This window comes from Fonsecaea multimorphosa (genome assembly GCF_000836435.1).
Source record: "Fonsecaea multimorphosa CBS 102226 unplaced genomic scaffold supercont1.2, whole genome shotgun sequence".
NCBI classification, from domain to species: Eukaryota; Fungi; Ascomycota; class Eurotiomycetes; order Chaetothyriales; family Herpotrichiellaceae; genus Fonsecaea; species Fonsecaea multimorphosa.
Genome location: NW_015971636.1, coordinates 1,670,334 through 1,687,396, shown reverse-complemented (window position 1 = coordinate 1,687,396; position 17,063 = coordinate 1,670,334). Strand labels below are relative to the sequence as shown.

General features: G+C 53.2%; 7 protein-coding genes across 7 annotated transcripts; 4 read left to right on the top strand and 3 right to left on the bottom strand.

Annotated features, from left to right (window-relative positions):
- Nucleotides 1-49: 49 nt before the first annotated feature.
- Z520_01552 (uncharacterized protein) lies at nucleotides 50-1,512 on the top strand (the record flags this gene model as incomplete). Its single annotated transcript, XM_016772068.1, has 4 exons — nucleotides 50-407; nucleotides 479-894; nucleotides 970-1,139; nucleotides 1,200-1,512. 4 exons carry the CDS (start codon nucleotides 50-52, stop codon nucleotides 1,510-1,512), a joined length of 1,257 nt encoding a protein of 418 aa, XP_016637207.1.
- Nucleotides 1,513-1,645: 133 nt separating this feature from the next.
- Nucleotides 1,646-3,742, bottom strand: Z520_01551 (uncharacterized protein; the record flags this gene model as incomplete). Its single annotated transcript, XM_016772067.1, has 4 exons — nucleotides 1,646-2,402; nucleotides 2,464-2,819; nucleotides 2,881-3,352; nucleotides 3,420-3,742. The coding sequence occupies 4 exons, from the start codon at nucleotides 3,740-3,742 to the stop codon at nucleotides 1,646-1,648; spliced, it is 1,908 nt and encodes a 635-aa protein (XP_016637206.1).
- A 1,054-nt stretch (nucleotides 3,743-4,796) lies between these two features.
- Z520_01550 (uncharacterized protein) lies at nucleotides 4,797-6,565 on the top strand (the record flags this gene model as incomplete). The annotated part of the gene is made up of 4 exons (XM_016772066.1): nucleotides 4,797-4,990; nucleotides 5,064-5,126; nucleotides 5,186-5,619; nucleotides 5,679-6,565. 4 exons carry the CDS (start codon nucleotides 4,797-4,799, stop codon nucleotides 6,563-6,565), a joined length of 1,578 nt encoding a protein of 525 aa, XP_016637205.1.
- A 1,199-nt stretch (nucleotides 6,566-7,764) lies between these two features.
- On the top strand, nucleotides 7,765-9,570 carry Z520_01549 (uncharacterized protein; the record flags this gene model as incomplete). The annotated part of the gene is made up of 3 exons (XM_016772065.1): nucleotides 7,765-8,757; nucleotides 9,092-9,166; nucleotides 9,322-9,570. The coding sequence occupies 3 exons, from the start codon at nucleotides 7,765-7,767 to the stop codon at nucleotides 9,568-9,570; spliced, it is 1,317 nt and encodes a 438-aa protein (XP_016637204.1).
- An 810-nt stretch (nucleotides 9,571-10,380) lies between these two features.
- On the bottom strand, nucleotides 10,381-12,305 carry Z520_01548 (uncharacterized protein; the record flags this gene model as incomplete). The annotated part of the gene is made up of 5 exons (XM_016772064.1): nucleotides 10,381-10,536; nucleotides 10,726-10,908; nucleotides 11,021-11,349; nucleotides 11,410-12,190; nucleotides 12,240-12,305. 5 exons carry the CDS (start codon nucleotides 12,303-12,305, stop codon nucleotides 10,381-10,383), a joined length of 1,515 nt encoding a protein of 504 aa, XP_016637203.1.
- A 598-nt stretch (nucleotides 12,306-12,903) lies between these two features.
- Nucleotides 12,904-13,958, top strand: Z520_01547 (uncharacterized protein; the record flags this gene model as incomplete). Its single annotated transcript, XM_016772063.1, has 5 exons — nucleotides 12,904-13,021; nucleotides 13,071-13,215; nucleotides 13,274-13,351; nucleotides 13,398-13,479; nucleotides 13,530-13,958. The coding sequence occupies 5 exons, from the start codon at nucleotides 12,904-12,906 to the stop codon at nucleotides 13,956-13,958; spliced, it is 852 nt and encodes a 283-aa protein (XP_016637202.1).
- Nucleotides 13,959-14,072: 114 nt separating this feature from the next.
- Nucleotides 14,073-16,691, bottom strand: Z520_01546 (uncharacterized protein; the record flags this gene model as incomplete). Its single annotated transcript, XM_016772062.1, has 7 exons — nucleotides 14,073-14,739; nucleotides 14,790-14,954; nucleotides 15,002-15,223; nucleotides 15,275-15,407; nucleotides 15,461-15,660; nucleotides 15,732-16,236; nucleotides 16,289-16,691. 7 exons carry the CDS (start codon nucleotides 16,689-16,691, stop codon nucleotides 14,073-14,075), a joined length of 2,295 nt encoding a protein of 764 aa, XP_016637201.1.
- Nucleotides 16,692-17,063: the final 372 nt, after the last annotated feature.

The window sequence follows — 17,063 nt, the reverse complement described above, 5'->3', positions numbered from 1 at the left end:
CAAATCCTCCTCTTCCCCGAGCTCTAGGTAGCGGGATAAACAGACAATCATGGCAGAACCGATCGCTGCCGCCGAAGAGCAAGTCTCTCTCCCAACTGCCGAACTGGTCAGAGTCTCCGATCACATCTCATTGTTGCCGCCGCTGTCCCGAAAGGGCCGTGGGCCAGGACTGATCATCGTGTTGCCGGCGAATGCGCCGCGCTACGCAGCTGGCGGCGTTGTTTGCGAGGACGGCATCCCGCCTCCGCTGCTCAAGTGGGCGGAAGAAGGATTTGCGGTGGCGGAGATCCGAGGAGAAGAATTCTCCCAGGGCACAACCTTGGAGACGGCGCTGATTCTCGGAGACGCTCTCTCTGCGCTGGAACGGTGTGAGAAGTGCGATTACAACGATGGCGTTGGCATGGTTGGTGAGTCTTCTCTATTTTTCTCTCCGAGACCCTCCCCCACCCTCCAGACTAAACAGATGGCCCTTTTCAAGTCTACGACACTGCCCTCTGGAATGAATTTGCCCGCAGTGCAGCCATTGACCGTGACATCGCGGCGGCTGTGATCTATGGCACGGCGGGGGACTTGGTTACTCCAGTCGCGATCCCTAGGCTTTGTCATTTCGTAGGACACGAAACGGCAGACTCGCACCCCGATGCCAAAATATACACCTACCCTTCGGTCACTTCTTCGAAGTTCGTGATACCGGGCCAGCCCGAGTTCGATAGCACCAACGAAGCCGTGTCGCATACGCGAAACCTCACCTTTCTGAAGAAGTATATCCGTGGCTTGGATTTCGACCTGGAAGCCATCTGGGAAGAGCATACGTACTTTGAATTTGCAGAGCGCTCGGTGCCCAAAACCATGGCAACCATGGTGCAAGAGCCCTACGTCAATCACATTACCACGGTACGGATATGTCCCTTTTTAAAATGTGTTCCGCCCCTGCATCCAGATACTGACTGTTCTGGGGGGCGCGTACAGATGACGGGCGGCGTCGGTAGAACGAGCTTGACGAACTTTTACCGCAACAATTTTATCCCTAAAAACCCAAAAGATATGGAGCTCCAGCTTGTGAGTCGAACGATTGGAATTGATCGCGTTTGCGATGAGTTTGTTGCCAAGTTCACGCACGATATGGAAATCGACTGGCTGTAAGAACCCGCGCTTCGTGTCAAACTGGATTTTAAAGAGACTCACTTTGTTGTCTGCAGGGCTCCCGGTATTCCTCCAACGGGACGGCAAGTTGAGCTTCCGTGCACGTCTGTTGTCTGCGTGCGCGGCGACCGCCTGTATCATGAACACATCGCCTGGGACCAGGCTTCACTCCTGATCCAATTGGGCCTCATGCCAGAATACCTCACGTATCCCTATGCGCTCCCGGACGGTTCGAAACCGGCGCCAGGCAAGAGGTTCGAGTACCGGGTTCCCGCCGCCGGGGTTGAAACTTCCATGAAAATGCTCGACAAGAACAGAATACCGTCAAATGGAATGTTTGAATACAAGATTCGAGAGGTGGATGCTTGAACGTGGTCTCCCCCAACCCGCATTTCAGGCGATGCATTTTTCGATTACCTCACAATGCATGAAGAATATGTATAATGCAACAGCGCCAGACTTATGATGTTGTCATGAAAAGCTGAAATATCGCACGTTCTGCTCACAAAGCACGCGGGTCATTGAACGTCAGACCGGCAAGCAACGTCTCCACGAGTAGCAGCCGGTCTTCAACGTCCCTGCTCTCTCGCCTCCAGAATCTCAACATCTCGATTACCTTTTCCACCGCCTCTCGCCAGCGATCCGGCATTAGTAGTGTTAGTTTCTCAAGTCTAGCTGCTCCAAGGAGCACAAATGCACTCCTCGTGCAAGAGCGCAGCATCAGCCAGGTCCCGTGATGGCGATAGAAGAAGCCCTGTTCATTCTTTTCGATCCGCTCCACGCAAACGACCAGCGCTTTGTGCACAAACGAGTCCATCGACTCGGTCGAGATCGTCGGAGTCCTCTCGGGAGTATCATAGTTTACCGCCGCGACAATAAAGGGCCAATACATCATTTCGTAGCAGTCGAGCAGGTGGCCTTTCAGTATAAATTTTAGCGAGTGATGCAAGTCGCTCTCCTCGCCCACGGACGGTGAATCGAGGTCGAGTGCTTGCGGCAGCGATCGAATCCAATCTGCCGCTTGCTGTTCAAATCCAATGGTAGACTCGGATGCGTTTGCAAGGGAGCTCGTGGCCTTGCTATCGTAGATGAAGTTGAGGATCCTGTTTCCCAGCCGTCGAAGGGCGATCTCTGCAAGGTAAAAATACCACACTATTTCTCTTTGAGATCGGAGACCCTCGGGAGGAGAAGGAAAGAAGGCTGGGTAGGTGAGGTCCCAAATCGACGTCTCGGAAACATTCAGTTCGAGGCGGAGTTCACTGGCTGAGATTCAGCATCGTATTCCAAGTACTGTGCCCCGTGTATGAACGGTCCACTTACAGTTCTGATTTGAAGCAAGTCCAGTAGATGCTTTCCCGCAACCGCTGTTCTCCTTCCCTGTCGGCTTCAGGTGATTCTTTTTCCGTATAGAACGCTTGGCAGCAGGCCAGAGCCTGGACAAACATCTTCCACGCCTCCATTGGACGTAATGTTGCCATCAAATATACTCCTGCCAGAAAGAAACATTGGGCTTCCAACACGCCTGTTCGGCAGAGAAGGTGGCCCATCCTTTTCTGGGCGGCCGAGAAGTATGATTCAGATTGTTTGAACTGAGGAGATGACCGAAAGGACGACGCATCTTGTTGTTGTCCACCGTCAAACGGCCCAACAATCGAGCCGTGAGCATATATCAAGAGCTAGAGGGAACAGCCACAGTCAGCGAAAAGGACGAGGATTTGGTGCCAGAAGCCATCTCACCAGCAGACACGACTGTGCGTCCCAGCCGATGCCGTTGAAGCGGGCATCACGCATATATCGATGAATCTTGGCTTCCTCCAAGACCGGATTGTAAATGAAGACATTGTTCATGAACCTTGCCACCAGCTCCTCTTCGGCGACATGCTCGTCGAATTCCGACACGATGGATAAGGTTTGTGAGGCGCCATGACTGGAGTTGAGAAGTCCTTTGAGGTCCAGGTTGGGACTAAGATCATCGAACACAGACCACGACAAGACGCCTTCAATGTTCATGTGACAGGGGGTGGCATCCTTAGCTCTTTCGAGGCTCGGTGAATTCAGCGACTTTAGCCGGGACAAGACTCCACGACTGGGGCTGTCAGCTGCATTGCTGGGCGCCGCTGGGACGACCTGGGTCCGGGCATTGGGCGACCTCAAGAGCTCCTCGATGGTGTTCAGCTTGTCCAAAATTGCCAGACTCGCGGAATCAAAGCTGCCACGGTCAGAAGAGGGTCGTTATCACGTAGCACGTCCGAAGATGTGCCGCCGAACAGACATACGTAGAATGATCTCCCTCGCTATATGTGCACTCGGCACCAATCGACAAGCAGGAAGAACAAGTCGGACGAGCGTTATTGCATTTTGTTCGGCGGACTCTGCACTTCTGGCAGGCTTGGATCGCCCTCTTTCGCGGATAGGACGACTTTATCCGCGTGGCAGGACGCTTCCGAGAGTCATTCAAGACATTTTCAGCCTCCATTGTGCCGATAAAAGAGCCATTTTGCTGGACGGTTGCCGGCAAATGGCCAGTCTGGAGAGACGAGGAATCATAAGCAGGCTCGTTGGAATGGAGAATGTTGCGGAGCGAGCTCTCCATTTGCATTGCCGATAACAGGCAGTGAGCCTTTTCTCCACCGGGACAACTGGGGTTTGAAGATCTGGGGAAGTGATACTGGACTCTGGAGAGGAGGATGGGAAGTTGGATGAGCGGAATGCCGGGGGAGTGATAAAGGCCGTCAGCGGAGTGCTGGAGAAGAGCAGAAGACTCGGAAGACACGTTTTTGTTGCGGGGGGGGAAGGAGGGGAGGGACCAGTAAAGTAACTAAGTGCCCAGACACCCATTAGAGGCACCCAAGGCGAGCGATGGGGGGCAGATGGGGGGCAGATGGGCACCACCAGTCCGGGGCTAGGAGGCCTTGATAGGCCAACTTGGCCAACCCGCTAATCAGCACCTAGCGAGCCTCGGAAAGGGCCTCGTTCGTAACTGCGCCCAGCCCTTCTAGAAGCACTTGGCTGCACTCTGGCTGCGCTTGGGCATCCCAAGAAACCTTACCTCACCGCATGGGAAGATATTAACACGATCTATGATTCAATTCAAGTGAAGGGCGCAATCAATAAGCAGTCTACCAACCGCTACGCCGGACCCTGGTGTATGTGATTGCAACACCATCTAGCCGCTTTACCGCTCCAAGCCAACATTTAACCCCAAAAACGACTGGTCAAGTCATGCCACCAGGATCATACCAGGTACGAAGGTAGCAAGTAACCATCCCTCGGCGGGGTAGAGCCGTCACCCACCCATGCAAATGTCCGTCGCCTCCTTCCATGTCTCCCAATGCTACCCAAACTCTGTGCCAGCCTCTCCCCCTCCGCAGGCAAAACTCCCCCATGAGAAAGTCTGCGGAATCCCGGAATGCACGAAATCGACATGTATGGAGTACGGAGTTCTCGAGAAAGGATCTGGGGTTGGATGGGACTTCCAGAACATGCATCGTGATTCATACCTGCCTCACACGAAGAATGCGAAATCATTAATACATAAAGCCCGCCTCCCCCTCTGCGGTTGAAGTTTGATTTTCTGTGATAAGGTGGCAACCTCTCTCGACTCTTCCAACACCATCCTCCCTGGAACAGGGCGAACACTCCAGTCCACAAACATGGAGAAAGTCACTCTCGACGAGCATCACGAGGCCAAAGCTGCCGACTCGATCATTGAGCATGTGGCCCCAAAGGTCGAACAGGCGCGAGCAGCCGCCGAGGAAGAACACAGTCTCTCAGTCTGGGAGGCCCTTTCCAAGAACAAGACCGTCGTCTTTTGGTGTGTGTTCTTTGCCTTCAGCTGCATTGGTTGGTAAGTGTCAATCGACACCTCAAATAACTACCCGCTCGAGTGACCACCTGGCGACTGACCGACTTTTTGCCAGGGGCTTTGACGCACAGGTCAACGGCGCCATGATCTCAGTGCCACAGTTCCGCTACACATTCGGGTAAGTCCCACGGCCCTTTCGTTCTTGTAGCCCAGCGCAGAGGCTAATGTTGGGGACAGCTACATCTACCAAGGGCAACCTGTGATCCCTGCGAGCTGGCAGAGCGGGTTTAACAGCATCTCCAGCGTTGGCCAATTTTTTGGTGGCTTCATGTGCTCATGGATCTCCGACCGCATCGGGCGTCGGCACTCTCTCCTCATAGGGCTGGCCTTTGTCACTGGGGGTATTTTCGGCGAAGTCTTCTCGACCAGCAGACCGGCATTCCTCATCGGCAAGTTGATTCTCGGGATCGGCCTTGGCTTCTACTTGACCATCGGCCCTCTCTACTGCTCCGAGGTCGCACCAGTTGTTCTTCGTGGTATGATAACGGGCGGTATCAACTTTGCCATTGTCATTGGACAGCTCTTGTCAAATGCTGTTATCAAAGGATTCGGAGACAGGACTGATCGCTGGGCTTTTCGAGGGCCGTTTGCCATTCAATGGCTGTTTGTTGGTAAGAACATTCACGCCCATGCGTTTCCAGGGTTGCCCTCGTCTAACAAGTCTAACTAGCCATTCTTCTCGTCGGCATCCCTTTTGCACCCGAGTCGCCATGGCACTATGTCCGTCGCGGCCGCATGGAGGATGCTCGGCGATCTCTGGAGCGTCTGCACGGCAAGGATGTTGATGTATCACCAAAGCTGGCCATCATCATCAGGACGGTCGAGGAGGACGCCGAATTGACCAAGTCTGCAAGATGGGCCCAGTGCTTCCGTGGCACCAACCTCGTGCGGACCACCATTTCGGTCGGTGCATTTGCTTGTCAGCATCTCTCGGGTATTGTCTTCGTCTTGGGTTTCTCGACCTACTTCTTCGAGCTTGCCGGTATCCAGACCAAGGACGCTTTCGACCTCGGCGTCGGAGTCACAGCCTGCGGTGTGGTTGGCGTCATGATCTCTTGGGCCGCCATCAACACACTGGGTCGGAGAAAGTTGTTCGTTTCGGGCATGATCGGCATGACCATCGTCCTCTTCTTGATGGGGATTCTCGACGTCGTCCACACCTCGGCTGCCCGCTGGGTTCAAGCCTCTTGCACGGTCGTCTACGCACTCATCTACCAAATCACAATTGGGTGCATTGCATTCGCTTTGCTCGGTGAAGTCTCGACTCCCTCACTTCGAGCCAAGACGGTTGGTCTGGCCACTGCATGCCAAGCTGTGTTTGGCACGGTGATGAACATTGTGGTTCCTTACATGGTCAACCCGGACAAGGCCAATTTGAAGGGTAAAGTGGGCTTTGTGTTCGGTGGAGCCTGTCTTTTGGGCACCGTCTGGAGCTACTTCTACATACCAGAGCTGAAAGGGCGCACATTCCAGGAGATTGACTATTTGTTCCAGCACCGAGTGCCACCGAGGAAGATGGGCAAGTACAACCTTGAGGATGTCAATGATGTTATATGAGCCTCCGCGTGCAGGAATGAGGACGTTAACATGGCAGTGAGGCATGAGAGATGAGATAGAGACAGTAATGAAGTACACATGTTGGCACCGAGAATTCAAAAGACTACCTAGGTGACATCTGGACCTAAAGAGAGTGAAGGAAGTAAGGCAGAAATCTGCACACGACAAGAAAACAGCGACTGAGAAGCTGCAAGGCTGTGTACGACAAGCAGGAGAGGGAATAAGGACGTATTCCAACTATAAGCGTCTAGGCATCAGCAAACTCAGCCAACATCCATCTCTGAAGATCGTCCTCAGTTTTTACCTGCTGATAGTTGCGGCGGATGTCCTGTTACTCGCTCATTCCTTCACGGCCGCGCAAGTGCATTCAATACCGAAGAAGAGCAGCATCTACGAAGACAAGATTGGCCCGTGCATAAGCAGCAAGGCATTGAACTAAGATATATAAGCCCATCATTCGGCTCTTTCAAAGCCACTGGTGAAGCTTTTCAATCCTACTGCCAAGCCAACTCTAAATTCACCGCTTCACCAAAATCTTCGAGTTGCTATCCATTTACACCAATCCAAGCTTGTCAGGTCGTGTGATTGTCAGAGCCGCAGTCAGAGAAAAGAAAAAATCCCAAGGGAATGCATCAGACGGGAAGACGAGTAATCACAGACCGCACCACCGAAACCAAAGACTAATTTTACAGGCGAACCATACCGACATAGAATCCACCGGCATAACTCACCGCCATAAAGAGGATCGAAATAGATCAGTCGTACTTGGATTCACACTGTATAGTCGTGAGAGCACGAAGCCGCGATGTATCAGGCAGTATGATGGGGTCAAGCACCGGCCCCAACAACCCAAGCAATGGCTCCTGAGCGGTCGTCCGCCGGCTTACATTTGCTCGACCGACCTCTCAGTCTCACGCAGACAGCAGCAGATACCCGTTCCATTGGCTGGCTTGGACCAAATATATCTGGTTACATATTACTGGGGCCAATGCTCAGATCCTCCTTTTGTTCTATTACTTCTCTGAAGCCCCAGCCGAGCAACTATTTTCTGATGGGTGCCAGGAACGGATAAAGCTTGATATACTTAAAATGAAAGGTAGGCTCCATGAAATTCCCATCCATGGGAGAAACGGCGTTGACAAAAAGAATACTCGGTTCTACTGAATTTCCCACACGCAAATTGTTCGCTCGGACGTATCATGTCTGCTGACACTAGCTATGACTCCTACGCCTATGACGACGGCACCTATGATGACGGCACCAATGACGACGGAACAAATTATGGCACTGCGAATGACGACTCTACTAATTGGGACGCTACCAATGGTGACGCTGACAATCTAGGCGCTGCCAATGACGAGGACGCGAACTACGGCTATACCAATGACGAGGACGCCAACTACGGCTATACCAATGACGACGCCAACTATGGCGCTGCCGATGACGAGAATGCGAACTACGGCTATACCTACAACGAGGACGCCAACTACGGCGATACCAATGACGACGCCAACTACGGCGCTGCCAATGATGAGGATGCGAATTACGGCTATACCAATGATGAGGACGCCAACTACGATGACGATGATGCAAATTATGGCGCTGCTATCGGCGGAGATACTAACTACAGCAATACCAATGACGATGATGCCAATTACGGCACGGCCAATGACGACGATGCCAATTACGGCGCTACCAATGACGACACTGCCGTTGGCGACGCTGCTCATATATCTAGCGACGGTAACAGCACGTCTGGCAATGGCCCTGCCCCGGCTGGCAATAACCCTCCCCCAGCTGGCAACAACCCTCCCTCAGCTGGCAACAACCCTCCCTCAGCTGGCAATAACCCTCCCCCAGCTGGTAACGGCCCTCCTCCAGCTAACAGCAGCCCACCCCCAGCCAGCAACAGCACGGCGACATCTAGTGCCAGTGCCATCACTGCTAGCAAAAGCCTTGCGACATCCAGCAACAGTACTACGGCCTCTAGTAACAGCACTGCGACGTCCAGCAACGGCACTACCCCGGCTGGTAACAGCACTACAGTGGATCCCAAATACTACGTGACAAGCGGGCCCGCCTCGGCCTTCGCAGCTCAATTCGATCACCGCATCTGTTCTTACGAGGTTCTGTTGAAAGCATTCCAGCCAGTTATAACGACGGCCAATGGCGGACATGACTACTCCTCCCTGGTGAATACAAATCCCCGTCCCCAACCGGATCGCATCCTACGAGCAAAAAACCGCTCAGAAGATTGCGCCGCCCGGACATTATGTGTTTCGCGAGCAAGCTATTGACACATTGTTTTTTTTTTCCAGATTGATCAGGCAATTCAGGCCGTCAACAAGACGACCAACGTCGCAACATACATCCTGCTGTGCATCATTATGCAAGAAAGTACAGGAAATCTGTTCGCACAGGCAAGTTCTACCCCACCCCGCATTGGCCCAATAAGCGATTGCGCAACCATCTTCTTTGGCTCTATTTGAGGAGTTTCACACTGACAACAGCCCTGCTGGGCCATAGACCACATACGACCAGAACGGCCAGCCGACGGGTGGTCTCATGCAATGTTCAGGCAGCAAGGGTCTCACACAGTCGGTAAGTCTCTGGTCCTTTGGTTCCAAATCTGCTGCATGGGCTGCGAAGGGGGGCCGCCGGGCCCAGCATTCACGGCGCATGTACCACCATCGACATTGAACACACCTGTGCTAACAAGAGGGGCCGCCCGCATGGCCGTTTTCACCCGCTTTTAGAGCACTCCACCTCAACTATCCGACGTCGTCTCCATGCTTCAAACCGGCGCCACCCATTTCGCACAGTGTTTGACACAGCAGAAAGGGAACGTCTACGAGGCGCTGCGCGTCTACAATTCCGGCAGCATCGCCCCGAGCGGCGATCTCAGCGATCCCAAGAGCGTGGGCACGCCGTCCTACGTCTGTGACGTCGCGAATCGCATGCGTAAGTTTTTCTTCTTCTTCTTCTTCTTCTCTCTCCTCTTGTGACTACTGGAAAACATGCGTCGCTCCTTTTCATTTTTGGAACACCCCCACTCTGGTCGCGTCCGGCGTTTACTGACTTTGCGGGTTTTATCCCTCCGCAGATGGCTGGACGAGCGGGAATGGAAAACCGTCCTAGAGAGGAGTGTGTTATCGATCAGAAAATTCCCCGTTCTGCATGAGTGTCAGATCACATTGTCCTTTTTGGCGAAGGAGTTGGGGGGAGCAGTCCGGGTATATAATCTCGCCGAGTACATGAATCATGAGTTTTGGTTAATTTTTCAAATTGTCATCTTTACTATTATACAGTGCTTCTTTTGCTTGGCTAGAGAGTTTAGTTTCGTGTTATCCTCGCCAAAGGTCTGTCTCTCTGTCTGTCTGTATGTGTATAACGTAGACTGCAGAGGAGTGGAAGATGAACAGAGTAACAATCGAGAAAACGAGGTAGGATGGACATGATATAACATTGGCCAGGATTAGATATATGCATACTTCTGCATGAGAACCCATCTGTACCTGGATCTTGTCCTGGACATGTTTCCATAGACATATCTTTATATATATTACGGCATTGTATATTCCGCACATATATATCTTCGCGTTTTGAACTTGCCTTTTTTACTTTCGATTTCCCGGCGGTCAATCTCCAGATCTATCCACCCCTTGCAAGCTCAGCATATAGACTTTCCCAAAAGGGGGGGCCTGCGTATTGATATCGAAAGACACACCCCAGTCTTGCCTTGAAGTGCATTGCTCTCGTCTTCTCTGGCTCGGCTGGGCTCATGGCCTTATCCCACCCCTGGATTCGACACGCGTTCAAACGTCCTCTTTCTCCTCGAGCTGGATGATGTGCTCTTTCCCCTGCACCGTCTCGGCGTGGTGGTCGTGGATCATGCGCGCCGCGAGCGCCGAGTCGCGGATCTCGGGCTTTGCGAAGATCAAGTCGATCTCTTCGAGGGTTTTGCCCGTGGTCTGTACGGTGGCCCATTTAGAATAGATTTCTCCAGAGGTGGTGTTTCATCGTGTGGGATGGATCAGGGAAAAGTGTGAAGAACAAGAGACATGGGAGGGAGATAAATGAGTTTCTAGGGCCAGGGTCTGTCTTTGTGGATGGGGGAAAAGGGGGTCTTGGGGGACTTTCGGTGGTGAAGGGGGACGTACCTCGGGACACATGAAATATACAAACGGCACGGCTATCGCGCAGGACAGGAGCATCCAGATCCAGATCTTCCATCCGACGTTCTGCAGCGCGATGCCTCCGGCGAAGACGGTGATGAAGCTGAACAGCCACTCGCCAAAGGCACCGGCCGCGCCGCCGAGGTGACGGAGTTTGAGCGGTGCGATCTGTTACAAGATCCTCCAGGTCAGCCAAAACTCAGACTTTGACTTTGTTCATCTAGAAGCCCGAGAAAAGGGCGACAGCTTCAAGCGCTTCATACGGCATCCGAGAACTCACCTCAGGCCCGTACAACCATGGGACGCCAATCCAGCCATAGCCAAACACAAAGTTATAGATGATCACAAACGCCACGGCCGTCCATTGCGTCGACAGTGTAGGGTTCGGCAGGCCAATCATGATGACAAACACGAGCATACATATTGTCAATACGACCGCCGACCATATCAGAACGGCCCGGCGGCCGAATCGTTCGATCGTCCACGGCAGAGGGAATGTTCCCAGGGCGAAACCGGTGTTCATCACCGCCGCAAGCAGTTGAGAGAGAAACGGTGACAGGCCGACCTGTGAAAAGATGACTGTGGAGTAATAAACCGACAGGTTGATGCCTATTACATGTGCTGGTTAGCAATCTAGTTAATCCGCGCAGACCGGCAGGAGACACCGACCCATCATCTGCTGAATTGAAAGAATCAAGAAGGATATTCTGATACGGCGACCGGCTCTAAGGTCACTTCGGTCCCAGAAAAGATCCAGAGGGTTGAATCTATGTTCGTCCTCATCTTCAAGTTTGATCGAGGCCAAGATCTCGTCTCGCATGGCCTGGACGGCAGGGTGCTCGAGCGGGCGATCGTGGAGACGCATAAGGGTGCTGTCGCCTTCAGCGGCACGGCCTTTGGCGTAGTACCATCTAGGCGTGTCGGGCAGGAAGAACATGCCAATAATGGACACGGTGGCGAAGGATGCTTGAAAGGCGATGGGGAACCGCCACGAGACTTGGTTTGTCATTCTTGTGAAAGCAAACGTGATCCAATATGCGAGTGAAACCCCAGATATCAACCAGACGCATTGGATGGCGACCTCAGGTCCTCGTTCTTTCGATGTGATGCTCATCTCGGCCATGTAGGTGGGGACGCTGCAGGAGATGAAGCCGATACCAAAGCCGCAAAGGACACGACCGACGATGATCTGGGCGACCGACCAGGAAGAGGCTTGGATGCTGGCTCCCACAATGACGAGGGCATCGCCCATCAGGATACAGCCTCGCCGCCCCAGAGGCATACCGAGGACGGTGACTGCCAACGAGCAGACCGCGGCCGCCAGTGTGTATGAGGATGCAATCATGGGAATGACATATGTGCCCGTTGGATGGCCCATGGCGTCAAGGAAAGGTTTTGTGGTTTGCACTCCTCCGAGGACGCCGGCGTCGTAGCCGTACATGCAGAAGGACTGGTTGATGTGAGCAGGAGGTGCTTCGGGTCGGACGTGGCATACTTACCAGCGAGCAACAAATGCTCATGATCCGGTAGAGGGTCCGACCTTTGACAGACTTGAGGAACTGCATGGTGGGCAATTTGGTGAGGGGAGATTGATGGACAATGCTGAAGCGATATCGTTGAACGGTCGGCCCTCAATATGTATGTCGAGATACGAGTTGGCCCTCCACATCATTGGTGCCGAGCCCAGGCCCCGCACTAACAGCAACGCACTATGTGATTGGTCCAATCGAGGGAATAGAAGCCCACCCCCGCAACTCTTGCGGGAAACGAAACCCGGGGAACTCGATTCTTCCATGGGAAATAGGAGCAAAAGTTAGTGGTAGTCCAGGAAGACCGTAATCCTCGTGAACTAAATCGGCGTGACTAAGACCAGGCCTTTCAGGTAAGTCCGAGCCCTGCAGCGAAATATTTCCCTCCAAGCCAAACCTTTGGCCGAGTAAAATACCACATCTTCGCGTCTTGCCCGAGTCGAAAGTTCGTTCCCGTAAGAGCACAGGATCAGAGTGGGCAGCAGCGGAAATGCGCCTCGGACAGCAGTGCATCAGAACTCGTGCTCTGCGTGGACTCCGATCGGCGGCCCAGCCCAGCCTTGTGAGGTCGAAACCCTTCATAAAGCTGTCCCTATCTGCCATTCAACCAGATGCCGCTTACCAAACTCGAGCAATGTCGACAGAGAACAAAGCCCCCGCAACGAAGCTTGGAGCTTCAAGCGAAGATGCTTACCGAACGAGGTCGATACAAGATCTGATGTCTCTGAAAGGCAGGGTCACTGTCGTCACCGGTGGGTAAGTGGTCGAACCAGACTGCGTTCTGACGCTGAACAATCCTAGGCGGAGCACGGGGCATCGGTTTGGCACTGGCCAGGGGCGCTGCAGAGCTGGGAAGCAATGTCGCCGTCCTCGATATCCTCGAAAAGCCATCTGATGCTTTCTTCGATTTCGAAAAGGAACTACAGGTCACAGCCAAATACTATCGGTGGGTTTGCCTGCGCCTGCGGGGACGGTGTGGAATTTGCTGACTGTGGTATTGGTAGAACAAGCGTCACAGATCCAGATAGCCTGACTCGAAGCTTCGAAGCTGTGGCGAAGGATTTCGGTCGCATAGATAACTGGTTGGTACATTCCCATGGCGGCTGGAAGTGCTAACCGCGCTGGTAGCGTCACCGCAGCCGGCATTGTGCACGATAAACCGTTCCTTGAGACGACTTGGGACGAGGGCGCCAGGATCCTACAAGTCAATGTGCGTTTGGGACAAGTCCATCGTCGAGCAGACCGTTGACCGTGGTTCAGGTAATGGGTACAATGCTAAGCGCGCAACTGGCTGCCAAACAAATGCGAGCCCAAAACACTGGAGGGAGTATCGTGATGATAGCATCGGTGTCAGCTCAATCTGCCCTACCAACTCAGAGACTGAACATATACGCCGCCTCCAAAGGCGCTGTCAAGTCCCTCTGCGTGCAGCTGGCGGTAGAGCTTGCCCCGCTGGGAATTCGCGTGAATACTGTATCCCCTGGTTTCATCGCCACGGAGATGACCAAAGGGTTGGCCATCACGAGACCTGAATTGCTGACAGTGTTCAAGTCTGCACCACCGATGGGAAGGATAGGAGACCGCGCTGATCTCAAGGGCGTCGTCGGATACCTTCTGAGCGATGCCGCAGCATATACGACCGGGGCTGATGTCCTTGTTACTGGCGGCGTGCACGCTGGACAATTGTAGCATGGAAGGTACGAAAGTCTGTTTGTGAAAGGAGCACATCATTTGGTCCCAGCTTTACGAGATAAGGTAGTTCGACGATTAGGGTAGCATCATCCCAGTCGAGTCTGGCAGACCTCATGGTTCTTGAGGCGGCAAGTGAGGCAGTTCGAGATTGGTGTAACCACCCCAAAACAGAGTTTCGAGGGAAAAGTCGTCGTACGACGTGTCGAAAAAGTTGAATGCAGGATCAGCCTCGTTCAAGTTGAGGCCAAAATCGGAGCTGCCCTGGCTTTGAGGAGATTGATGTGTCTGCAACATGTCGCTTTCGGCATTTGTAGGTCGCCGCTTCTTGGCGGGAACTGGTCCTGGTTCCTGAGTATCAGTCCATGGATTTTGTCGCTTGATGTTTGATTTCGATCTCCGGAGGAGATCACTTTTGATGCCCATGATCACCTCGAGTGCTCTTGAAGCACTTTTGAAGGCAAGTCCCAATTCACTCAATGCTTGACAACAGATCTCCAGATTCTTCCACGCGCTGTTGCTCCGAACTGGATCCGTTGCCGCACATGCGGTGAAAACATGAATCAGCGTGGCAGTGAAGACGAGGTGGACAGCCTGAACATTGATTCTTCTGAGGGTATATTGGCGACGGTAGGTCTGGATTAGCTTCGCCACGAAATTGGCTGAGGCGGTGCAATGGTTGCGGCCAGTCGCAATCTCAGCGGTGGTAAGGCCTGGCAGAGTTTTGACGGAGGCGAAGAACGGGCGGAACGTGATGATCATAATGCTATGGTATTGCATACTAAAACGAATCAGCTGTTGGGAACGAGATAAACGAGCGTATCCACCCACTGGAGTTGAAGGACGTGCGGAAGGTATAAAGCTCGTTTGTCCAGGTCGTTGACAGCCAAGCTGGGCGGGAGACTTCTCTGCCAGCCCAGTAACTTGTCGCGCATTTGGTTGGCAAACTGATACAGCTGCCTAGCGTTGCTTGGGCCAGTCATCGCGTCAGGGTACCTGATTGGCGTCAGGGATGCTTCTTTGTGGGCAACGGAGCGACTTACAATGTCTCCCTGATTGCAGTCATGTGTGCGCATAATTTCACGTTCCAGACACCCAGCTCGTCAATGGAGTCCACCATGCGTGGCCAGTCTACTGCCTCGCTGTCATCGTAAGGGGACCAGTACTTTTGGACCGGACCTGCGTTGGCCTCTTCCGCTGAGAACTGAACCGTTATATGTTTGTCGTCCAGTGCGACAGGTCTGCCAACATATAGACTCCACATCCTGGTATACGGTCAAACAAGTCACACCTTCTGGGAGAGGGGAGATAAATACCTATCGTGTACGTAGACTCCACTCCATATCACCTTACGAACCATCCCTTCTTGACACGTGATCAGGCCGGCTTGAACGTACGGTTCGGGATCAAGATGGAGGCCTAGATCAACAGCAAGTCTGACAGCCATTCCTATGGGACCAGATTAGCTTCGACCAACTTGATGTCGCCGAGTGGTCTCATACCACTATCAAGCCAGCCACGGGCATCCCTCGTCAGAAGGGCCTCGACGGCACTAAGAATGACCAGAGATTGAACGGTAGATAGAGTTGGAGCATCCATTTCGAGTTCCAAAAGCAATTTGGATCTGGTCGCAAAGAAGTCCGGCAGAGGATCAGGCAAGTGAGGGTAAGTCTTGGTCGTGAGGGTAGCTCCAACAGAACACCTAAAAAGGATAGTCAGACAACAAGCAGCTGATATTATGCAGGGCGGTATAGGCGAGGCAGTATCACTCACATTGCATTGGTCAACACCTCCGAGTACAAGGTACTGACTTGACCTGCGCCTTTGCAAATCATTCGCTCGCGCCAGAACAAGGACTCATCGACCACGTGAATCGAAGGCTCCTCCCAGGTGAAGTACAGCCGCAAGAGGTGGTCTTCGAGGCTTTCGTCGACAAAATGACCGACGCCTGCTCCGTTAAGCAATTGGGCTCCCTGTTCAGAGGGGGAGCGGAACTTTGATCTTGACAAGGAAAGGGGCCCATTATGGAGGATGTGCAGATTGGACGTAGCCCCATAAAACCGTAGCTGTCCATCCTCGGCAATCTGCAACGAGCCCATTCTTCCGGACAATTGATCCAGCAAAATGTCTTCGCTGTGGATGGGAACTGTCGCTTTGATGTCGGCAGTCGAATGATCGATCTGAGGCACATCCGGAGAAGACTCAGAATACAGGTAACCATCCTCGAGAGGCCTTCGCGTCATGGCCGAGGTGTTTTGAACGCCTAGCCCATCTTCTCCTGTATCTATCTTAGCACGTCACTTTATATTTCACGCACCGGAAGGTCTCACCAGGCCATTCTGAGATAGCGAAATCGGGCTGGCCGATGCTCGGTGGAAAATCCTGGGGCGGAGAAGCCTCGACCAGCCAGGATGGAGCCGCCTTACTGTTCGCTGAGACGCTCTGAACATGGAGCGGTGGTGGAGGCGGCACATCTATGCCATTGGCAATGAGTAGAGACTCGAGTTGCTGGCAATAGCTCGTCAGGGCTTGCAATCTCTCCTTCGGGGCAATCTTCCGCTTGTCTACGCCGTGCTGGAAGACGCACTCCTGGCCGTACAGGACACAGTTGGAGCACCGTGGACTAATACCGTCGCACTTGATTTTGCGTTTGCGACAGCCAAGACAAGCGGTGGTGACATGCTTCCCCTGGCGCTTTGGTTGTGGATCAGAAGAGCTGGTTTGGAACGACATCAGGCTCCTCTCTCATGCGATGTCTGTGGGATGCGGATGGAGGGCATTGATTTGATCAGCAATGCGTGCTCCTGTCTCGCGCGGATTCGCGCTCCATAGACGGGTAGGTTGTCCGTTCTTTTGATTTTGGGGAGCCGCGATGTTGATTTGGATACGGGTCCAAGAAATGAGGTCTTGGTGATGAGACTCGGCGTAGGAGATACTTTGTAGACAGAAAAGGTTTTGGAGGCTGAAGGCGAAGATGCCGCCTGGATCGTTGGTCAAATGCGGGCGGACGCATGGGCACCTTTTGCGGGGAAGCCACGCCATTGTCATCCTGTTCACCCACTGGTGAGGCAGAGCAAGGATTACAAACAACAGCTAGGCTCCTAA